The sequence below is a fragment of the Aplidium turbinatum genome, chromosome 2 (genome assembly GCF_918807975.1).
Source record: "Aplidium turbinatum chromosome 2, kaAplTurb1.1, whole genome shotgun sequence".
Lineage (NCBI taxonomy): Eukaryota > Metazoa > Chordata > Ascidiacea > Aplousobranchia > Polyclinidae > Aplidium > Aplidium turbinatum.
This window is the reverse complement of record NC_137473.1, coordinates 4098840-4124286: the sequence shown is the minus strand read 5'-3', so window position 1 is coordinate 4124286 and position 25447 is coordinate 4098840. Positions and strand designations below refer to the sequence as shown.

The following is a 25447-nucleotide window of genomic DNA, read 5'->3' as shown; positions in this document are numbered from 1 at the left end:
ACTCTCTCACCGTGTCAATCTTTTGTACCGTGAACTACTGATGCGAATAAAACAGTTCAACACTTGACGCTCTTGGTTTACGCCGATTGAGCACTTTACTGGGGGCACCTTGCTATGCATTGCGCAAAGCTCACTGCTTGCACTTTGGCAAGGTTGGCAGTAGTACTATTTTTGGTGCTTACGTACCGCAAATAGGAAAATGTCACATGGAGGTATATACCTTCATGGCCATTCCAGTGTAAACACTGCACTGACGAGACCGGAAGGTCGAAACGGTGTACGCTGTATGCAGAAATTATGACATATATATTTTTCAGATTCTTTTTCATTTTTTCAGATCGTAACTCACAGTTCTGTAAACTTACCTGGCTCATCAACTGCAGAGAGTTGCACCACCCAAGCTTTTGATCTGATGGCAAAGAATATCTCTTTTGAAACGTCGTTGATTGCGATGGATGAGAGGAAATATTCTGGTAAAGTTTCCTTGGGCATATAAACGTGATAATTCCAAGTGAAATCAACTTTTACTGTAACGAGCTGGCCTCTGAAAACTGAACAATAGGCGATATTCATTTCAATTCAATTTATTTTTTATTGCTGGCGCGAACATGTAGAGAACGATAAGGTAAATATACAAATTTCTCACCAACAAACGAAAAAGATGACAAAACCGAAAGGCTTAGAATATGCATCGATAAAACACTGTTTGGAAAACACTATCTTAAATGCACAGCCACCAAACCTAGAAAAGAAAGAGTGAACAAAGCTTGCTCATTCCATTGGAATTTTAGCCTTGAACATGAGCACAATCTGATTAGTGCTTGAAACATTTCGTTTCTACATTTTTGTTAAATTACATTTATTGAATTATTTATTTACATTTTATTAGATTGCCCCTTCTCGCCAAATACGAGTACAAATAGGCTACTTTATTGTATTTAAAATTTCCTCACTGTAATACTCCCAAGACGTACAACACAATAAGCAGATAATCATTATCAAGTCAAGAATGACAAAGCACTTACAGGGCAGCTCAAAAATAATTCAAATTATCAACCTTTTTGCATTACGGTTTCAGAATGGAATTGTAGCCTTCTTGCAAATTTCATAATGTCTCAACCGAACATTGACTTTAAACTTTTTGGATATTTTAAACTGATTGTCCTGTTTTAGTATCATGCACGTTGTAACGTTCGCATTTTGTCGCTTCTACCTTTTTCTAGACCTTTACTGTGTTCGGCATATAATGTTTTCGTTGTGATGGTCAGAATTAAAAACAACCTGAACTCAATTACCTTCGGGTGTGTATCCAACCAGCTGAACATACTTCGCAGTTTCAACACATTCGTCGAAAATTTCTTCCGTGACGTCGTTGGTGCTGTCGTCATTAAAATTAAATTGTTCGATTGAACTAAGCTGTACGAACAACTTGTACGATCTTGAAAGCTCGACGCGGATGGTCACAAAAGGGAAAGCGTCCGTTGAAGGTACTAATAGAGCAACAAGGCAAAGATAATAAGAAAGAGCGGTTTTATATGCTGTACCTCCGTATCAATTGCAGATATGCGTTTCTGCCAGCGCTTTACAAAGCAGACAGTGTCAGCGAAGTTGTGCAGAGGCGCTGCCAGCCTACCACATTACTACTCTGATTCCATTCCATTTCAAGCAGAAATAAGATTTAGTAACACTTAAACGTTATTAGTATGACTTCAAAAGAACATGATTAAGATATTTTCTATGCAATATCAATTTGGTTGAATAACAACATTTTATAACAATAATAACAAGAATTTATAACAACAATAACAAGAATTTATAACAATAATAATAATTTATAACAACCCTGGCAATACGGGAAACAACAGCCGTTAAATGAGATAGATAGATAATGATGCATTTAATTATTGTCAAACAGTAGCCTATTGTCTTTCTAATTTATCATCTACTAACTCTCAGTTTCAAGATAGATCAGCTTCACTGAGTTTGCCTCTTTCCTTATGGAAGGAAAGACAGAAGTTGATACGTCATTGGTGATATTGACGTCAAACTGGTATCTCGTCATCACGACGTCAGACATTGTTGTTCTGTATACAAGTGAAAAGTCTAGTCGAATTTTGATAGAGATCCCGCTTGGAGGCGCTAAAAAATAAAATTACTTAATAAAGAATTTATTTTTTTTTATGGGGAATTTAATTAGCATGCTAAAATTTATATGACTATTCAACAACGTGACCCATTTTAAATTTCTGATTAAAATTCAACTATTTGTGTTGCCAATTTTGAGATGATGACGCATTGATGACGTCATCATGTTTTAGCGTATAATCACTTTTTACCATGTGCATGATGAAATGCAGTACAACTACATCAGAGCTTTACTAGAGAACTTGCTTTGTTGTAATATAAAAGTAATGATTCCCCATTCTCCATAATATATTTTGATCTGAGCATGACTTTGTAATACGGTTACAATGTGCCGTATAAATTTTCATAATTTATGATTTATAGTATTTGGATGTTTCTTCTTTCGTTGGCCACAGTAAGCGTTATGCATATTTTTCAACTAATTCTCTTTTTCTTGACCGGCCAAAGCCAACAAGCATATTTTGGAATAAAATTAAAAAACTGGTTAATGGTTTTGAAAAGGCAACTTCATGGTTACGGACTTCTTGTTTGAATCAACAAACAACCAATTTTGAAATCTTTACTCACTTGCTGCTTTGGTGCTGTACAGTTGAATGGAGTATGCAGCTCCTCCTATATCGTCAAACAGATCGGAAGCCACGTCATTAATATCCGGATATATCAGACCATATTGTGTTTGGATTGATGAGGAAAGATAAACTTTGTACGTTGAGAAGAAATGGATTCGAACGAAGACAAATGTACCGTTGAAAGTATCTGAATACAAAATAAATGGATCAGCAACCTGAGTGTGAAACGCTGAGAACGTAGTTTTTTTTCTTTGACTTGTGGATGAGCTTCATTTCGCCTTTAACAATCTGAACTACTGTATAGTAATAGTGTCATGCAGAAAGTAAATCAATTTACTATAAATCAAGCCAAATAAAGGAATAAGTTACAAATCAAGATGTTTATCTCTCAATTCAATCATATTGACTGAAAGCGATTTCACTTCACTGAATAGATTATGTTTTCAAACTCGGATTACCCGAGAGAGTCCGCCCTCACTCTCTGTCTGTTAAATCCCTATTGACAATACAGATTTAAAAACTGAAGATTTTATTTTCCACGAGCTTACCAACTTCGGTGATTTTCACCAGTTGGATGACGTCACTGCTTTCCCGCACTCGAGAAAACACTGCAAAGCTGACGTCATTGATTCCAATCGCGTTGAAGTGGAACTTTCCAAGAAATTCCGACTTCATGTTGGAGATAAAAGTCCAACGTTGATCAACTCTGACAGTGACGTTGATTTTTCCATTAAAATCAGCTGTATAGCGAACATTAGTTCAGACTTTAGAGAATAAAAGATGTTAAGCTTGTTACAAAGTAGGCTACAGTACTCAATGATTGTAAACCTTATCTTAAAGCTAGTTATATCATAAAAAACATATATAAACTATATATATCATAACAACAGCAAAAATTTGCTGCGCTGCATATGTACTGTGCCTGGTAAGATACTTAATAACAACCTTAAATGTGGACACTAAAATTGGCTTCCTTGCTTTTAAATCTTCTACTACCGGCTGTGAATCCTTTTCGTGTGATTGACTGCTCTTTGCCATAAAGAAAACGATGAAATCGACTAAATGCGAGCGAATGTTAGGAAGTGCTCATGTTTGTGGTTAAAGACACAGGAAATGTGTCTGTATGTTAAATGTGTTATTCTAAGACACAGTAACGTGTTAGTTCTATCTAAGGCCACTCAATCGTTTGTCATCCTCATACAGCCACTATGGTAAACCACAGGTTTCTATACCAGCGGTTTCCAAACTTTTTTTAAGGCGCCCTTTGAAAACTTATAAACACTCGCGGCGCCATAATGAATTCAAAATTTTGCAAATTTCAAGTTATTTTTAAAATGGTGAGTATTATGAAATCATGTTTGTTCAAAATGCAAAATACTGAAAGCAGTTAATGTGAACAACGAGCCTGTTGCACTATGCACATTTTATCAACCGCGGGGCAATGTTTGATATTGCAACAACCACCTCGCGTTCAATGTCAATCTCATTGCGGTACTTCAACTGGATTACTGCTGCCGCACTGGGGGTATTCCATGGGGAGCAAAAGTTGCAAATGCGGACAGGAGCAAACGATGCAACATCTACTCGAATGCCCTGACCTGAAAGCAAGGTGCTCTGCACAGGATTTGGCCGAGTTCAACGATAAAGCAAGAGCCTGCGTGATGCTCTGGGCTACGGCCGTGTGACACACGATGAAGACGACTGCTGCCGCAGAAAAACCGGCTTCGCACAAGTATGATGTTGCAAACGGCACAAGAACACGGAGAGATTTACCGCCTACAAGTTGAAATTCAGATCGAGTCTTTACCCAAAATAACATGAGTGAATTAGGGTTGTATAACATATGCGTTTCAAAGTGAGGTCTGAAAAAAGATCGGTAAATTCTTCAGCCTCCAGAGATGCAAACTTCCGAGGGGCAATTGCATAATCAACAATAGAATTTCTTATCCAATTGTACTTCTCCATGTCTTCAGAAAAATATTTGGTGCTCTATAACTTTTTTTGATAGCAAAAGTGTTCCCAAGTTGAAAAAAGATTGAAAAATATTGCTATAGACGAAAACACAACACTTTATAGGCGAGAGGAAAACTTCGAAAAACGCAACAACTTTCACGCGTCTCTGGCAAAGTTTCGTGGCGCACCAGGGCGCCGCGGCGCCTGTTTGGGAACCTGTGCTCTATAGAGTCTATGCAATGTATACCCACCAGATGTAGTTATATAAACTCGCACCTACGAACGCCAAACCACATACTAAAGCTTTATTCAGGTTTCTTCGGAAACGAAAGGTGTCATTATCTTGAATATTTAATAAACTTTTAGGAGGGGCGTAGGTTATAACTTTTGACTTTGTTTCTATGTTTGTTTTTTCCACTTACGCGCTTCTTCCCCGTGGACTAGTTGAACCTTGACCAAATCTTCATTGATTATATTCTGAAATATTTTTCCAGAAAGGTCAAGTGTTTCATATTTGCTTAAAAAGTAAGTCTGCATCAGCTCTTTTGAGGCCAACAGCTGGTATGTTTTGTCAAACGCCACTCTGATCCTCACAAGGCTACCATCTCCCACTTCTGAAAGCAAACACTTTATAAACTTTTATATACAGTACGCATCATAGCATTTTAGACTACATGTCATTGGCAACAAGCTACCATTGATTCAAATTCCAAATTTTTAATTTCAGATTGCCTATTACAATGGCCTACTGGTAGTAGTTTTGTTAAATGTTACGTCCTGGATACATAGTTTAGATAGTTGCAATTGTAGGCTATATAATTAGCCACATTTTGTGAGTATTATGTAAGAAGATTCTTAGTGTTTACATTTATCTCAAGGTGCTGGAATGACTCACATCTTGTTCTCGATAATGTTTAGATCAGTGGTTCTTAACTGGGGGGGCGCGCCCCCCCAGGGGGGCGTGAAGCATCTCTCAGGGGAGGCGCAAGCTCTACAACAATTTCAATTTTTTGAATACTCTCAACCATTGAATAACCTCATTCTACCATTGAATACTCTCAACCTTAAGGTTCAAGGGAAAAACATCAACATTATTCGAACTTTTATAGCCAAACTCAACCTCTGGAAGAGTCGAATTGGACAAGGAAATCCAGTGAGGTTTAGTAACTTGGATTCTGCTCTCAAAGATGGTAACTTTGAGTCTGAGTTGAAGAAACAAATAGAAACTCACCTTAATGAATTGAAAGCGGAGTTCATCAAATACTTTGCCGATCTGGATGAGAACTGTGAAACCTGGAAGTTCATCAGAAACCAGTTTCAATGCGAAGTAGTTGATATTTTCGAAGAAGGACAAGAAGAGTTTGCTGAGATGAAGATCAACTCCACAGCTAAAGAAGACTTCAAAGAACTGGAACTTGAGACGTTCTGGGCCAATTACCTTCCTGTTTACCCTCTTATCGCAACTCCGGCTGTTCGAATTCTAACAATGTTTGGATTCACGTATCTTTGTGAAGCTGCATTTCATGCTCTCGTTGCTATCAAGACCAAGCGCAGAAACAGGCTGAGAGTTGAAGGAGACTTACGTTGTTCACTCTCTGGAGTTAAACCTCGCATTAAAAATGTAGTCACTAAGAAGCAGTGTCAAGTATCTCACTGATGTGTAGGAAACAGACAAAAATACAATTTTTTTGGTATGATACTTATTTAAAATATAGGGGGGCGCGAGGCACATTGCCATTGTTGAAGGGGGGGGCTTGATAGAAAAAAGGTTAAGAACCACTGGTTTAGATGCTTTAGTGACTTGCCATTGATGACTTACCAACAGCAGAGAAGTCGATGCTGAAGCCAGTGTATCCATAGAAGTTGCTGTTGACATATAATTTGATCCCCATAATATTGTCTTTAGAGCGATACACTTTACTTCTGTGTACACCAGTTCCCAAAGTCAAGAACAAGTTACTTTCCTCATCCAAGCCGTCATAAAACTGAATTGTAAAATATATTTAGAAATCAAGAAATAAAGCTCTATTTTGCTAAGTCAAAAATAACAAGTAAAGCTATTTTGAGACGTCGTAAAAAGTAAAAGTACGATATTGATTTTAATGTTTCCATATGCTTGTGAAATGGTGTCAGGTGTGAAGTGTCGGCTACATGGCCAAGTGATGCAAGCGTCTGCTCGATAACCGGTTCGACAACCATCGAGAGCACGCGTTGTGCCTTTGGTAACACACTCAATGGCACGCTTAAAGGTGAACACAAAAGTTGTATTTTCCTTGTTGAAAAGTTGTTATAAGAAAAGCAATAGTATAAAAATGAAGAATTCCGGCTGGTTATCAGAGGTGTGGCAGTAGTCGTTTTGTTTTACAAACCAATCAGTAGAGGCCTACCATCAAAAACAACCGTAGATGAGCTAACTATAAAAAGAACGAAATAATTAATCACCCACGATCATAGTTCTATTAGTCGACTACCAACTTGCACCTCACACAATGATTTTTAAACTTTTTACTGTGCTGGCCTAAAACTTGATTAATTTGTTGCATAAATAACTTTAGAGGCCCGTGTGCCTTGATCTTACTTTTTATAAATTTCCCTTGTAATGAAAGGTTTGCGACCTAAATTTGCTTTATAGCCCACGGTTTAGCAATCATTGATGACCTATCACATCACTTGGTCACTTGTTTCAGGATTAAATTGTTTGAAGATCGTACCTTCAATAAAAAGTAATTCAAGTAGGTGCGATGCGCTTAAAACTGGACAACTTGAACCAAATTCTTGTGGTTTCGGGTGATTTAACGACTTTTCAACAGGACAAAGAGCCGTAACTGTCAAAGAAATCCAACTGGCTGATCCAGTTTTCAGTCTTGATATATTGTATCGGTTGTATCTTCGGCAAGACACCATGGCACGCTTGAAAGTGAAACACGAGTATTGGATTTCTTGTCTTTAATTGTGAAGTTGTCACGAGAAAAGCAACAGCATAGAAAGCTGGTTATCAGAGGAGTGGTAGTAATTTCAACACTTCAACAATCGGAAAACTTCACTCTGCCAATCTCGGTAACCGCCCTGTGTCAAGAACCTCTACAAGTATGCGAAACTACCATGAATAACCGATCAAGGCTTTGTCAGTCCGAGAACAATGATTCAAAACCAACCAACCAATCACTGTGTTTCACTAACTAAGGAATGGAGGCCTATAGCCTAATCAACAGCGCACGTAAATAATCTGAGTATAAAAACAACAAAACAACTTTTTACCCCTAATCATAGTGCTATTAGTCGACTGCCAACTTGCATCTAATACCATGATCTCCAAGACGTTTTTGCCGTGGCTCAAAAATTCATTAACGTTTTGCTGAAGTCACTTTCGAGGCCAATGCAATTCCCTTGCGATTTGCGACCTAAGCTCAATCTCTTAGCATTTCAAATTTGGATTACAGCCAGTAGTTTAAAAACCACTGACCGATCAAATGTTTAAGCTTAAATTGTGTAAAGTTCAAAGGTTGTACCTTTAATGAGAAGTATCCCAAGTGAGTGATGCGCTTAAAACTGGACAAACTGAACCGAATGTTCGTGGTCTCCGGTGACTTGACGACGTACCAACAGGAAAGGTAGCGATAATTTTCAAAGAAACCCAACTGACTGATTCGATTCTCAGTCCCGAGATCAGCTTTAAAGTTCATCACCCCGCAAACATGAACTGTAAATTCAAAAAATGTGTAGGCTAGTTAATTTTTGTAGCCTAGTTGGATATGATTTTTTTTAATTAAACTATAAATTAAAAGTTATTTCACCCTTGTAATAATCAAACTGTCTTTTGCAAGTGATGTAGCTTTTTGAAAGTGCTGTATATGTGCAAATAAGAATTCGAAGTTAATAGAATAAAACGCTCGTTCTGAGCACCAGTACCTGCTTTATATTGGATTTGAAAGGCCTTTATTTTCCCAATTTCTTGTCTTATTTCAATATGTTGTTTAGATGATCGATACTGTTGGCCTCTTCTTAAGATTACTCCAGTAAGAGAATAATCTAAAACCTGTAAATACGTAATAATCCGTTTCAAAGTAAACATTATTCTTTTTAACGCATTATGTAAACTGTTAACATGACGAATTATAAACCTAATATTATTGTGTTATTGTTCAGCTTATCCAACTAGTGTTTCGAAATTGAGAGTAAATTTTAATCCGGCTTTCGAGAAAGCTACTCCAAGAAATAAAACACGTTTTCTTTTTCGGTTTATTCATAAAATGCGATTTCGAACAATAGTAAACTTTTTGCATTTTTAGAATTGTTAAAATCTCAATGCAAACTTTATTATTGTTTTACTTTGTCATTTTATTTAAATTATTAATTAGTGGCTTAAAATCTAGAACAAGGAGACAATGATATGACCACATCAGGAGTTACATTTTTCAACGCCGATCAGTGCAGTCCTCGCCTTCATCTTCAAGTTTTTTCTGAATTCGCTGTAGGCTACATGTCTCAGGTACAATCGTAACAAAACTTTAAATTATTGTTGGCCTGAAGCTAATCTTGATGCAAATGTGTTACGCAACAATTTCTAAAGAGACAAGAATTAATAAATTAAAAAAGCGCTCTACAAATGAATACATTGTGAAATTACGACTTGCCGGTAAATTGCCATTATCTACTCTGTCGATGCTCAGGACATTAAGTTCAATCGCATAGTTATGGGAAGCGGTTATGTGCCAACCACATATTCCATAGGATTGATTTCCCAAAGTGCTTTCCTTAAATGTGAGAACTTGGGGAGTTTCTGTGACTCTTAAGTTCCTGTTACCACAAGACGCTAAAAACAGTTATAATTGTTATTCATCATCATTATTTCACATCTTTCGTCAAGGTTTGGGGAAGCAATGAAGCGTCAAATTTCTCTGTTGTGAGATTTTTCTATTCCAGTAATGTGATCAAGTTCTGACCAGTCTAAGGCTCAAGTTTATCTGTTGTAGCTGCGACATTCGCCGATCCTTGGTTTATTAACATGAACCAAGCTTCGACAATCAATAGAAAATTTTGCTAAAATTAGTAAAATTTTTGGTAAAATTAACAATTAATTAAAATTAATAAATTAATATAAATGATTAAATAAAATTGTGTAACAAGTCAGTATAAGTAAACACAAACACATTTACTTACACACTGCAAAGTACTTCATACTGAATCCAGTATAACGGCACCAACTACAGGTTTTCAGCGCAATATTCATAACATCACTCTTCGAGTAATACAAAGTGCCAATGTAGTTATGGTTAATCATAGTTAAAAATGGTGTTCCCTTTGTTTGCCAGCTGTCGAAGAACTGAAAATATCAAACATATCGTATCAAGCTTGGTCTCAGTGTTCAAAGTTTAATGCTACTTTTCCAGTTTCCTTAGCAGACGGTTAGTTCACAAAGAAATTGCAAGTTGGGTCAGGCATTCGAGTCAGGTTTGAACATAGAGAGGGAGAAATTGGAAAAGCGAAATAAACTGAAGAAACACATTGCTTTGTTAATGCTGAGCTCGTTAGATACTCATATTACAAACTGTAATTATTTCTCAGTCATTATTCTTATTATTCACACACGAACGACTGGATTGGCAACAAGAGGGGAAGGCCTTCGCTCAGCAGGTGGTTACCACAGGCTGAATATGATAATTCTTATTAATAATATCATTCAATCCAATTCATTTGTCGTCTATCATTCGTGAAAATGCAACAAAGTTAATAACATCAACTCGTATAACTTGTATAATTTATTGATGAAGCTTCAGCTACGGTGAAGCGGCTTCTTCAGTATTTGGAAGAACACAATAAATAAAAAGCACAATAATTGACTGATGAAATCAATTAAAAACTTAATTCAGATAAACTAAGAACTTCTTAACGGCTGTGAAACTACATATACTGTAATAAGTTATTCATTGCAAAATGTATCATAAAAACTGCTTACAAATCAGACCTCGTCAAATATTGTGGGCATTAATAGTTGTCAACAAAGAACATATTCTTCGTCGTATGAGCTGTTCTTTCGGACTATATGTTTGGGCATGATGTCATCAGCCACTCGACAGTCTCGTCATCCAGGGCCTTCAGCCCAAGCGTTCCATGTGGTGGTTGATGGATTGGGCAGTCATGAACGACATGATCTACTGTCTGGTCTGTGGCGCCACACTCGCATCCCGGTGAGGGAGCCAGGCCCCATTTGCACATGTCTGAACGAAAGCGACCGACGCCGGTTCGTAGGCGGTTAAGCCGGACCCACGCAAGTCTTGCGAGGGACATTCCCGGAGGGTGGGGATCGACGTCGGGTAGGAAATCACGGAGTCGGGAGGTGTTGTTTTGCCACTCCATATTCCATGTGTAGTTCGTCCAGTGTGCCGCACTTATTCCAAGATCTTCAATGTTGTTCAGAAGCTGTCGTGCGGCGGGCACAAATGGGCGTCTTGATTTCAGTCGCTGCTGTCCTCCAGGTAGGAACATATTGTAATAGAAAAACCAAAAGCAAAAGTGAAAATTCACAATTATTAAAAAGCCCACAGTTGGAAGATATTTTCATAGCAAGGTATTTTTTTCCAGACTGTGGCAAAACTTATCAACTTTGAAGCATAAAAACAAAACGCAAAGGTTACGTACTTTGAGGTAGTAATGATGAACATTAAAATTATATCTAGCACCGGAGCTTAAAATCCAAAAACCAATCCTCGTATTCCTGGGTGAGATGATTGTGTACCAGCAGTACAGGTATCTCCGGCCGTCTTTAGGGAAAGGAGTGGCTCTAAATTCCTTCTGAAAATTTAGTTCTGCACGCAACTCCGACGCACCGCACACATGCACTGAAGCAAAACAAAAATAAGGAACATTACTATATAACTTACAAATCAAGCGATAAATACTATTAATACTACAAAAAGTGCTCAACGCCAAGCAAAAAGCTAAGCAAAGCAAATTACATAAAATAAATATTTATTACTTTCTAAAACCTCTACAGTGTACAACCTGATTCACCCTAAAAGGGGATCATCAGAAGGCCCTTATTCAAAAAAAATGACTCTATTTGAGAATGGACCTTCTGATGATCCCCCTTTTAGGGTGAAACAAGCTGTAGTATAGAGGTTTCAGAAAGTAGTAACTATATTTGATGTAACTTACAAATCAGGTGACTGTGTAGCAATGGTGAATTTGCAAAGTAAGAACAAAATTTGTATACTAAAACTGACGAAAATTATAAAATCCGATAAAAATAGGCGCAAACAAAAACATTAACTAATTTCATTATAAAATTGATGCAGATGCATAATCGGTATATCTATACTTTAGTAAAATTCACCTTCTTTTCTTCTTTGTTTTTTGTTTATCAAAACATTTTGAAGTCATCCATTTGTAATATTTCCTGATATTGAATTAGGCCTACAGTTTTTTTCAACAACACTTTCTTGCCAAAAAATACTTCACACTTCATGCTATACTCTTGTAAACATTTTACTTCAAACCTTTTCTATAAGATATTTGGAGTTCAGCTTGCTGGAGAGTATAGTTTGAAACATACATGATCACAACAGTTGATTCATTCGATAAGTAAGTTTTTCCTGATTGTAGTTCTTCTGTTTTAATAGGCCTGAGGAGTTGAACCTAAAAACGAAATATTCTGACGACTAATTTTTTTTATAGTTTTTCTTTCAAATATAAAAAAAATAGGTTTTTAGCTCTTTGTTGCTTTTACCCAACAAATATTTTTTCTGAACAATAAACAATGACGTTTCAGATAGCTACCATTAGCGAAATGGGCCAGTAGCTAACCATAAAAGCAAAGCAAAAGCCAATACCAATAGCAAGTAGGTAGCAATAGCACCTATAATGATAACAAAAGGAAATATAATTACTGCTTTCCAAAAGAAACTTAGTTGGCTATATCTTCCACTTGGTGAAGTTTGAAAAGATACGTATTCAAATTAAATCCATGATAGTTGCAGACAGGGGCACTGGAACGATTTTTGACTGGGGGGGGGGCAAGATTACGAAAAAAGGGCACATTTGTATACTAAAAGGCCATTTTTTTCAAGTTTTAAGATAAGATATAGCGATAATGCTAATCTATCAGCTCACTATGTATTGAGTAGTGATAGCCTACAAGTGTCCGGTATACAAAGAAGGGCATCATGCTATGTTATAATGATGTAACCTACTGTCAAGCCTTAAAGCAGCCTGCGGCCATGGCCGCGAAGTAGTGCTTGAATGACCGCCGGTGCTACCTCCTCAATCGACCAAGTTTGGCCGCCGGTCTCTTCTAGCCAATTATTTAATTTCGCAATAGAATGATCGTGGATTAACTGTCGAAATATGTAGTATCAAAGAGTGACGCAAAATTAGGTCAGCGCGTCAAAATCGCCACTGTTGCATTGTGCGGGAATATTTTTTATTGATGGAATATATCCATCTGCGATCACCAGCGCTGTAAGTCTTGTTTGTAATTCCCGACGTTTATTTTAACAAAGTCTTAATCCGAAGTGCTAATTTACATCGGCTGGCAATATTGTCGTTTTTATGTCGATTCGATGTTGTCGGACATTGAATCGTTGATAAAAAGGAGAACTAGGTTAGTTGACATCCGAGGGGAAAACATTTTTTGATCATATTTTGCAAAAATTATGCTTCTTTTAGTAATGTCCTTCACATCATTGAAATACTTATTTTATTACCTTGCCGTCATCGTCAACACATGTCGAACGTTGTTTTTCGTTGCTAAAAAGAATTCTACGGGAGTGGCGAACTTCTTTAAAATCAGCCACATTGGAGACACTCGTGCGAGTGTCGTTAGATGGTCCAGCTGTACTGGATTACAATCTCGATAAAGCAGTTATTGCGTGGTGCAACGATTCTACTGTATTGTAGGACGTCGCCCAGGCCCAGACTTCAACAACGCTAAGTGATCATTTTAGCATTGTTGCAAGTTGATTCTATTTACTTGTGCTATCGTTATTTTTATTTTGTATTTTAGCCTCCAAGCACGCAGATTTGGCCGCCGAGAAGGAGCTCCCGGTAGGCCACGATGGCTGCCGAAAAAAAAAGAGTTTTAAAGCCTGTTACCTGTGTTGCAAAATTTTGTGCTGTAAATATTATTTTAAGGCAAAATGAAAGATTATAATTTGGCTAAAAGCGAATAGCAGAAATTGTTATATTGCAAAATGTGCAGTAGCTTACATGACTTTAAAAGGGCACCATTGCCCCCCCTGCCCCTCCATCTGCAGAAAAATTGAGGGCAGGGGGAGCATCCGCATATTTCATTGTTAAATGAGTATTACTTGCTTGTAAATGAACTTTTTGTGCCAGTTCTGTTGCGTCATGGATTACTTGGCATCTACGTTAACCAACGACTTACTGATGCAACTATAACATTTCTATTTCAACGTCACAAAAAAGGACTTTTTTCTAGTTGTACGGTAGTTTAAATAGCACAGCATTGCATTATTTGTTGATTCAGCATGAATATAGCTCAGCTATACGCAAACAATTCTTTGCGTCACTTTTATACGTTAATAGATAGAATTACTTAGCAAATTAAAAATATTGCATCTAATAAATGAGCTATTGAAAAGAACTTTGATCGTACTGTAATTTCAGACGCTATATATAACTATTGCTAAGATATAAACTGTTGCTTTAAATTCAGTGGGCAACTTGATTAGCGAGTTTACTGCGTATTTAGATAAACATAGTTTATACAAATTCCCGTAACCCTTCAATATAAATTGCATTATCAATTCTTATTTCAATAAAAATGCCAAGAGGATTTAATTACAACGATTCTGAACGCCAACTGCTTATTGACCTCATCAAAGACTTTCCAGTGGCGGAAAATAAATAAAAAACTGATAAAAAAGCCTTTCCAAAAATTATCAAGCGTGGAATGATTTAACTAAACTTCGCGAACAGCTCCACTGAAAGGACCACAGATCAGCTGAAAAAGTTAGGGTTAGTTAGTCCATCTGAAACATGGCGTTATTGACACAGGTTTTGGTTTGATACTTAGGTCACAGTATATTATTGCATATTATAATTATATTTTCGTTTTCTCACGAATTTGCAACGATGGCTGCCATTGCTTTTAGGCAACTCTTCGCTGAAGAGTATGCGAATATTTACATTGAAAGGCCTGTTCGCGATTAGGCAGATCTGTTTAACCAACTTAACGACAAGCAGTTTTGTCAACGTTTTCGTCTTAGCAAAACTGCAACTATGGAACTCTTTGAATTGTTTAAAGATGACGAAACGTTGACAGCCCGATCGCATGCAATACCGCCTATAGTTCAGCTATTGACAAGCCAATTGGATTCCATCAATTTCTCCATTCTCAAATTTATCTCGAATGATGCTGTTGTCAAAAATCCGCGCATCATGTGTCGATCCTGGCCATGATTGTGCAAGCAAAGTCAAAACTTTCCTATTTAGGCATCAAAAATAACTTGAGTTACCTGATACTTTCAAATTTATGAATTATTGTAAACAAAAGCCATGTGCATGTTGGCATAACGTTGTTTTACGTTGTTTCATTGTTAAATGAGTATTTCTTGCTTGTGAATGAACTTTTTGTGCCAGATCTGTTGCGTCATGGATTACTTGGCATCTACGTTAGTTAACCAACGACTTACTGATGCAACTATAAAGTATTTCAACATCACAAAGAAGGACTTTTTTCTAGTTGTGAGTTTAAAGCACAACATTGCCTTATTTGTTGATTCAGCATGAATGTAGCTGAGAAAAGGGAACACGCCAAGGGTGCATTTTATCTCCTTCTCTATTTAATATGTACACAGAAATGGTCATGAGGAGAGCAGGGTTGAATAATTCCAATATAGGAGTGAAAATCGGTGGCAGAATTATAAACAACTTGAGATATGCAGATGACACTACCCTTTTGGCCGAGAACGCACAAGATCTTGAAGAATTAATCATCAAAGTGAAAAAAGAAAGTGAAAGGGCTGGATTGAAACTCAACATCAAAAAAACAAAAATTATAACAACTGGTAAAGCAGATAACATAAATATCAAGATCGATAATCAAGAAATTGAAACAGTGCAGGAATTCATATTTCTAGGCTCAAAAATAAGCTGGGACTCTAATAACTCACCAGTGATAAGGAGAATAGCGCTGGGAAGAAATGCATTTGTTGGAATGAATAGCATTTGGAAGAGCAAGGATATAAAATTAGAAACAAAAAAAAATCTGATCAAAACTATTATATTCCCAATTGCAACTTACGGATGCGAAACATGGACAATGAACAAAACAGACAGAAGAAAGATTGACGCATTTGAATTGTGGGGTTGGAGAAGGCTACTGCGTGTTCCTTGGACAGCCAAAGTAACAAATGAGAAAATTCTTGAACAAATTAAACCGGACATATCCCTAGAAGCTAGAATCGTCAGACAGAAACTTTCATATTTTGGCCACATAATGAGAAGCAAATCTATGGAAAAAGACATCATGCTTGGTTTGGTCAGCGGAGGAAGAGGAAGGGGGCACCCAAAAACAAGATGGCTTGACACAATCTTAAATGACAGCGGTATGGGAGTGCATGAATTGAAGGAGGCTGCGTGGGATCGAGAGATGTGGAGAAAGATGACATATAGAGTGACCGAGAGTCGTAAACGACTGAACGGATGATGATGATGATGTAGCTCAGCTATACAGCCTTCAGTTTTACGCTTCATTACTCAACCGAAGAGTTGCTATAGCAATTTCTCTTTCGCGCGAAAAAAGAGAGGCTTAATACGGTCTTATGTAAGTCGCGCATAAGTCGAGTTTCTGCATCGCAAATAAGCTTCTCGTATAACCCTGGCCTATATAAGTCCGACTTAAGCATAAGACTGACTTATTTTGAGACACAAATCTGAATTCCGCTCGTAGTCTTGCTTAAATTAAAAACAATAGTAAGCTTGATCAGTTACAGCCATAAAACGTAACCTATAATTTACTTCAGAATAAAAGCAATATGATCTGCAGGTTTCGTAAATGGAATGTACTGTACAGTTTCGACGTGAATTGTTATCATGATTTTGTTTACACAAATTTTTCATTTACAAACCAAAATTAAACGTTCACTTGATAGGCTACTACAAGAACCACATACAGGAGTAAACTTTGTTTGACAGCAATGTAACGATAAAAAAGAACTTGTGATAACAAAAAACGAAATTGTGTCAAAAATACAACAAACAACAAGGACTTTTAACCAGTTCACCAGATTATTGTTCAAACTTAGTTCTAGCTTAAGTCTAATGAATCATGAAATCTTGTTTTGACTGGAACCGAGGAATATTTTTCCTTGATTGTAATATTGCTTTAATGTACTCATCTCTTTCAATACTGTCCACCACATGTGATGAGGCATCTGTCACGAGTTTAATGGCTCTTTTTACTGTTGAGAGCAACGGAACAACTGTTGTGGAGGCATCTTTGTTTTGATGTGCTCATGGCCACCTAAAGATACGGCCTGATTTGTCACATTTTGCAGAAATTTCCTGGTTTTTCTAACTTTGGGCAAACGTTTAAATAAATTTTTCTAAAAATTAGATTTTTATGCTTCCTTTATTCTTTTCCCCAGATGACACAATAGGTTTTAACATCCTCACATGTTGAAAAACAAAGAAAATTTGATTTCGAAGATTTTAATCAGACTGTTAATTTTCAATAACAGTCTGATTTTGCGTTTTTCAACTTACTTTTTCTCATTTCTTACTGCTTCCCCAAGGCAACAAAAAAGTTTTATGTCATTAGGAAACAGCAAAAAGTAAAAACTTCACAAAAAATGTCAGTCAAGCACTAGCAGTAGCTGTAATCAAAATCTGCAAAATGTGACAAATCAGGCCGGTTCTCCAGGTGGCCATGATGTGCTCTTCTATCACACTGCTGTCAACACCACGCATCACTGGGGGTTCCGTAATTGGAATATTTTGCCAGGTTATCATCTTACAGTAACATTCGGAACTGAACTGCAGTATTGACAGGGTGAATTTTCGCTGACGAGAGCTGTGAGATGATAATATTCTTGAATTGAAAATTCTTCTCCATCCTAGTTCCCTTACATACTCTTCGGTATCACATATCATTGCGATCAAAATGTTTTCAGGATGGGCATAAAACGCATTCCTCTGTAGTACTTTGTTGACGATATTGCGAGCTTTATTCAATAGCTTCTAAGCAGAGCGTAGAATTTTAAAGAAATGTTTTGGGCCATTAGTAAAATTGCTTTCCTTTTTAATGGCAAACCATACTGGAATGTAAACATTCATAATATAGTCCACAAGTTCCACCAATACAGCTGAGGGTTCGTTAGATGCAACGTAGAATTCTATTGGCTGTGGTCAACCATCTTGATTGGTTCATCATACCTGGACTCCTAGATACGAAATGAATTGATTATTTCTCCACTTTTCACTGCTCTGTGCAAGTGTGCATGTGTAAAACATATTTTTGGTCAGTGTTGAGGTCACTTTCATTAATTTCAATCTCTGGTGCTGGAACTGCTTTATATTTTACAACATCTAGTTGTGTGACAGTGGCTAGCAGTTTTCTAATGGGCCCAGTAGAGCTATCAGGTCCGCTAGTATTGCCATCCAGTTATTTTATAAGATGCGAGGTAATTCGTTACCGTGGAGTAGGCATATTAACCATTGAAGTGGCTTTTTGAAACTCTTTATCATCAAAACATAGCCAGTGAAAAAGTTTGAACAGAAGATAAATGAGCGTACTGCATTAACACCAACTCGCCCTTTTTGAGCAATGACAAAATTGCATCTCAAATTGGTGAAATTTCAGCATTTTGGCCGTCGATGCGGGGGCAGTAAACCTTAAGCTTCGAACATGCCTTTACATAGGAAAGTTCTGGCTACATTCCACTTACAATTTATAACTAGTCAGTAGAAAAATTATAAAAACAATTATGTTAAAATGGAAAGTGAAATTTCCCCTTTTTTGTTGAAAAATTGAAAAATTGACCCCTGCGGGGGCAAAAGATGCACCCCCAAGCTGATGAAATTTTGCACACGTAATTTTTTTATGCATCTGCCACTTTTATGACTAGCCCTTTTTGAATTTTGAAAAAAAGTCAAAAACGACCCACCCTATTCTAGGGGTGTGCGCTTGAGCAGCGCATTTCAGAACTACTCTTCATTCAGCAACAACTAGTGGATGGAATAATTCCCTGGCAACACTTCAACAATCCGACACTTTGCTCTGCTAATCTTAAAATCACAGCTCTGCCAATCTCGGTAACTGCCTTGCGTTAAAAGCCTCTACAAGGATTCTAAACTACCAGGAATAATTAATTTATCAAGGCTTGTTTGTCCGAGGAGGACTGCTGCTGCCAAAGACTGGCTACTCTCTAGTAGCCTTCCAGTGTATTCCGGGAACATCGTGAATCTGGGATGGTAAAGGGATAGACCCTCGGCCCCAGAGGCTCACACGACGAAGACGAGTCCGAGGATAAAGATTCAAAACTCAACCATATGCGTTCTGTAAATGGTGTAGGGATAGTAAAATACCGGGACGATTCACTTTACGGATTTTTCTCGCGATATGGACAGCTAATATGAGGGTCATTGCCAATATTGCAATATGAGGATCATTGCCAAATTCAAAAATTGGCTGAACTGCAAAAAGTTTTCTTTGCTTTTATTTTTATTCAAATTTAAAATTGTTAAATTCATTTTTATCAAATGAAATGCTTTATTTTGCTTGAAATTTCGGTTGCTTGAAATTTCGGTCACACTGCTGCAGTAACACCGACAGAACATTACTGCAGCAGTGTGAGGCTACCTACCGTTATTACCACCGTTACTACTGTTTTTTTCCGGCAGCTATTGTGGCCTACAAAGAGCTCCTTCTCGGCGGCCAAATCTGCGTGCTTGGAGGCCAAAATACAAATAACGATTGCACAAGTAAACAGAATTAAACCTGCCGCAATGTTAAAATGATCACTTAACGTTGTTGAAGTCTGGGCGGCGTCCTGCAATAGAATCGTTGTACCAACCAATAACTGCTTTATCGGGATTGTAATCCGGTATTGCGAGACCATCTAACGACACTAAATTGTTTCAACTGCTTGCAGCTCAGTAAATTGTTTCAACTGCATACCCCCTTCCATAAAACTTGACCATTTACTTCGTTATGATGTCACCATTGAGGGTGTGAAGTCACTAACCCACATGAGCGGGAACATTTTTCAACTATGAAGACATTGTATTTTCCTCTCTACATGTCAACTAACCTAGTTCTCCTTTTTAATAACGATTCAATGTCCGACAACATTGAATCAACATAAAAACGACAATATTGCCAGCCCATGTAAATTAGCACTTCGGATTACCACTTTGTTAAAAGAAACGTCGGGAATTACAAACAAGACTTACAGCTGGTGATCGCAGCTGGATATATTCCATGCAATAACAAATGTTCCCGCACAATGTAACAGTGGTGATTATGACGTGCTGACCTAATTCTGCATCACTCTTTGATACTACATATTTTCGACAGTTAATCCACGATTATTCTATTGCGAAATAAAATAATTGGCTAGAAGAAACCGGTGGCCAAACTTGGCCGACTGAGGAGGTAGCACCGGCGGCCATTCAAGCACTACTTAGCGGCCAAGGCCTCGATGGCCGCCGGCTGCTTTAAGGCTTGCTACTGTAGAGTAAAGTCTACCCCTGCATTATCATGACTTGAATAGTAGGCGGTTGAATAAACATGATATCACGCATCTCCATACATATATTTTGGCAATACACACTTTGTACATACATGGACAGGTGATATACGCTGCACTTGTATATGCAATGATTGTATACCTAAAGGTATAGTTGCACCAAATTTTGCCATAACCCTATGACCCTCCAGGTGTCCAATTTCTTTTTGCATGAGCATTGAGCAATCTCGTTTTTCTACCATCCCTAAACTGGTGTAACAAAATACTTATTACACCTATTTTTAACTGCTCATGAACCGAAACTGGTACTTGTACCAGTACCTTGTACCACTTGTAATTCATTTTAAATAAAGCAGAATTGCATAAATAGCTTGAAGAACACAAATTTACCTGTAGAACGCTGCAACATGCTTTGCTGCCATAGTAAGGTGTCAATTCTATGACATAATCATTAGAACTTTTAATTGTCCATGAACATATTTCGTACTGGAAGGCTTGTAGAGAATCACGAGGGTAAATAAGATTTTGATTTGTGTCTCTCACAAGCAGTTCTGGATCGTTGTCACATGAACCTGCATGTCAAATATATTTTAATTTGAAAAGTTTGTCACATAACAGCGTATCCTACTCTACGCCAATTGAGCATAAACCTCTCCTGCTCATTTCATTCGCCACATAAACCAAATTTTGAAATCATTACTTTTACAGTTTTAAAAAAATTCAAAGTTGAAAAGGGTTATCATTTGTATAATAATGCTTTCAAGCTACTTACGAAGAGCTGTGTATTTCAAAATGAAGCCGGTGTAGCTGCTGGACTTGTACGTTTGCAATTTGATTCCCAGTTCATTTGACTTGGAGTAACGTACAATCCCTGCCTGGTTGCGACTGGTTATAGTCAAAAATTTCTGGCTGCTTTGTTTTCGGCCATAGTAAAACTGAAAATAATTCAAACCTTAGACTTTCATAAAACAAACGAAAGGCGTTTCTTACTTAAGAAAGTAAAGAGCAAAATTCCTATGCCATTAGAAACATGATTTTATGCTTTCTATAAAGATTTACCGCACCAAAGTGGGCTAGCAGCTTGGTTCACGAACAACTACACTATGCGGTTATGTATGCATTTATATTTCATATTATCTTCTTTGAGTCAAATTGCCTGAACCAGACATAAATGGTGAAGCAAATGACTTGTCCATTTGTTTCTGTTCATGGAAAGCCGTAAGAACACGTAGTGTGTTCAAACCAATGTTAGGTCTGTTTTAAAATTAGGAAATATTCATTTACTACTTTAATGTTTGCGATTGTGCTCATTATTAACATTACACAATGTCACAATCAATGTGCAAGGCCTGGCGATGGGCTGCTTTGTATCTAGACCGAACGTGCTGTTTTGATTGTAAAATTCTCGTGCGATATGTTATTATCTTTTGCTTGCTTCTCATGTTTTTTTCAGGCGCAGGGTTTATGACGTCACAAAGATGTTTACGTGTAATGCAACTTGACAGAACAATGAGTTATGTAACATTAGGTAACCTTCTCGAAGTTACTAAACCAAACAACCTGCTATAAATAGTGGTGTAGTTTGCGTAATTATTATGAGAGATCATTACACCATGTAACAAAAACTTAGTTGTGTCAAGTTTTTAGTATTTTTTGAAAGATATTGCTCATTAAAACATGCTTCTAGCAATTTTTTTCCACAAGTGTTGTTTAAAAAATATTTATTTAAGGTTTTTGAACTTCTAGTACCCTGTTTCTCAAGCACTTATTCTAAATTATTTATAAGGTCGATAAAGTGTGACGTCATAGTGGCTATTATTTTAGCTTCATAACTGTAGCTTGTATCATAACAATGATCTTTGTTTGGTCATAGTCTCGGAATAGAGCAAGTACAGAAATTTCAAATTGTTTTTATTTACTATCAATGTAATTAGAAAATATAGAACTTAAAATGTTTCAATCATTCATTGTTTCTTACTGTGTTCTGTGAAAAGCTCTAGCCTAAAATGCAGATAAGTTGGGAATTGGATCATCACGTTAATGCAAACTTTCTACAGATTGAATAAAAAAATAACAGTTAACCTCTCAAGTACATGTAGCTCCACACAGAGTGAAATTTACATGCCTTTTGACTCACTTTTTATTTGTTTAAAAGTAATGTCTAAAATACATTATTGACCAAAAAGAATGTCTAAAAAGACATTATTAAAAGTAACTACGGACAAAGGCCAGTGTTTCGATCTTCCGATCTCTTCAGCGTAGTAAAGTGAAAGTGGAAAGTTGTCTTGAAGTGTTGGTTGAGATGATGATTTGAGTGACTGTTGTGAGACAATGAGACTGGATTTAATTTTTAATTTCGGACTTCAGCGAAACGAAATTTTGCAGCCTATTAGAAGGTGTGATTTTTTTGAGAGAATTTGTGCTAAGAGATGACTGGAATTTGTTAAAAACTAGAAAAAAATACAAGAATTTGCAACTGAGCTAGGACATAACAATCATCTGAGATGGATTTAAAATACAAAAAATTAGATACTAGCGGCACATACAAGTATTAAAATTCAAATAAAATGAAAGGGTGTACCAGCAAACATCTATAGCAGGGGAACCGTGACACACAATATCATATATACCGTGACATCTATACCGTGACACGCAATATCAATAACAAACAAAAACATTCGATTCCAACTCATGAAGATACTTGGTTTGGGAATTTGTTTACGTAAACTATGCATTAGCAACACTGCTTTAAACTAGCCTAGTCTTACCCATAAGTAGTAATGGTAAGAACGCAAAGGTATGGAACCAAGACTCTCGACCCAGAACTGTATTTTCGTATTTTTGGGCGAAGTTATCGCGTACCAGCAGTGAAGATAATATATTCCATAATCGCTAGGAAATGGTGGTGGGTGAATCGTCTTTTCTGAGTTAACTTCTGCTTCATAATGAAGATCACCGCATACGTGAACTGAAAGTGAGTATAAGAACAATGTGAGTTTAGTCAAATGCAAATAAACTTTACTGTAGTGACAATGTTATGACATGTGTTGTGAAATGTTGGGTTAGCTTGATTTCTCCTCAACATTTGTCATTTTTATGGTGACGTAGATTTAACAAAATACAAGTGAAGTTTTAAATGTACTACAAGCGGTATCTACAAAGAATGTAAATGATTGCAAATGTCAAGGTTTAAACACAATTATATTATATGTAAAATTCTATTTGCAGTCAAAAGACAACATTTTTGCTGGTTAAAAATTTGCCAAATCTTCGTCTTTGCTTTATAAAAATTTAAACTTACATTATAAACAGAAAAATATAGTAAGTTTTAAAAATCACTGTTTTTTTCCGTAGGTTATATTTTAACTTAGCCTATAACGCAAAGCAACAAAATTTTCCAGCACTTTTATTAACCTGCTCTATACTGAAGAGTGAAATCAACTGGTTCGCTGGTGTTAGTAGAGATGAGAGTAATGGCAACACTGGGTCCAGGTGAAGTGAAATCTTGCCCGGTATAAAGCTTGGCACTGCTCCCTTGTGCTTCAAACTAGAAAAATTATGAACGTTAGTTACTACATCAATACGTAATTGAAAAAGTTTCATCCGCCTATTCAAGTCGTTATAAAAAACACACGAAGTTATAAATTAAAAATAATAATAATGTGCTTTGACATAGCGCTGTAATCATCGCAGATTATGTGTTGCTTTACCGCTTTACAAAACAGAAAGTGTCAGCAAAACTACAGAAAACACAGCCGAGTACTTTGTTATCCTGAACCCATTCTTTTGTTTGGTGACAACTGACAAGCAGAAATAACATTCAGGATATCTTTGAACTTTGAAAAGTTTTTTGTATGACCATAGAGATCATAGAACTCACGCCTGCCGATTCAGTTCTCAGGATTGGAAGGGGCTTATAGGATGTAGCAGATTATTTGAAAAGCTAAAGTTCACACATCATTTAAATGGCGGCAATGGTATACGGATAACTATGATGAGAATATGTACTGCTCATACATTATGTTGGGCAGAAGTTGATTTAAGCTCGTGTGCCGTCATAACCATAGAAGCAGAACATAGAAGGAAAGCAAAAGCAAATGGAAACAGAATACAATTCAAAAAGCTAAATGCTGAATTCCAAAAACAAGCTCGGAAAGATAAAAACATATATTGGGAAGAAAAATGTAGGAAGATGGAATCAGCAAGTAAAACTGGGAACATGCGAGAGCTTTACTCACAAGTAAAGAAAGCAAGATCAACCTTCAAGGCCAAGAATGCTACAGTACGTGGAGAAAATGGAGAAGATCTGCATGACAAACAAGCAATTTTGAATCGGTGGAAGGAGTATGTTGAGCAGTTATATCAGGACCCTCAACTGCAACCACAGATTGAAGAACATAAAAGTCAACAGTTTGACCTTGAACCTGACATACTGGAAAAAGAAGTTATCTGGGCAAGAGACCAACTATCTAAACAAAAAGCTCCAGGAGTCGATGGAATTCCAGCAGAATTATTAAGACATGTGCCAATTCAAATACTATTGGCCTTATGCCAATGTATTTGGAAATCACAAGAATGGCCAAAAGATTGGAAAAGATCAATATTTATTCCAATTCCAAAGAAAGGAGACATACGGACATGTTCAAACTATCGAACCATAGCCTTAATACCTCATGCAAGCAAAATTCTTTTGAAAATCATCCAAAAACGACTGGGCTCAATTATTGAAAGAGAAATGCCAGATGAGCAGGCTGGTTTTAGAAAAGGCAAAGGTACCCGTGACCAAATTGCAAATCTCAGATGGATTATGCAAACCAGCAGGGAGTACAAAAAAGATCTGTACATGTGTTTTATTGATTATTCGAAAGCTTTTGATGTTATCCAACATAACATTCTTTGGAGTAGTCTGAGAGACATGGGAACGCCAATGCACCTGCTGGAACTCATAAGGTCATTGTATGAAAATCAAGAAGCTACAGTTCGAACAGCATACGGAAATACAGCTTGGTTTAAAATTGAAAAAGGAACACGCCAAGGGTGCATTTTATCTCCTTCTCTATTTAATATGTA

The 25447-nt window shown here is 36.9% G+C and overlaps 1 protein-coding gene across 1 annotated transcript; it reads right to left on the bottom strand.

Annotated features, from left to right (window-relative positions):
- Positions 1 to 1945: 1945 nt before the first annotated feature.
- Positions 1946 to 24197, bottom strand: LOC145785918 (uncharacterized). The gene is made up of 16 exons (XM_082597615.1): positions 24141 to 24197; positions 23792 to 23924; positions 23146 to 23345; positions 21150 to 21312; positions 20768 to 20949; positions 12164 to 12302; positions 11307 to 11506; positions 9828 to 9990; positions 9302 to 9480; positions 8577 to 8703; positions 8177 to 8367; positions 6487 to 6652; positions 5090 to 5281; positions 3263 to 3454; positions 2713 to 2901; positions 1946 to 2139 (listed from the first exon to the last, which is right to left on the bottom strand). The coding sequence occupies exons 1-16, from the start codon at positions 24195 to 24197 to the stop codon at positions 1946 to 1948; spliced, it is 2667 nt and encodes an 888-aa protein (XP_082453741.1).
- Between the last annotated feature and the right edge of the window lie 1250 nt (positions 24198 to 25447).

Coding starts and splice junctions, on each gene's coding strand:
- LOC145785918 (XM_082597615.1), bottom strand. CDS start 24,197: ATGTTATTTCTGCTTGTCAGTTGTCACCAAACAAAAGAATGGGTTCAG. Junction 23,925..24,140: donor AATGGGTTCAGGATAACAAA/GTACTCGGCTGT, acceptor TAATTTTTCTAG/TTTGAAGCACAAGGGAGCAG. Junction 2,902..3,262: donor GGTGAAAATCACCGAAGTTG/GTAAGCTCGTGG, acceptor TTTTGTATTCAG/ATACTTTCAACGGTACATTT.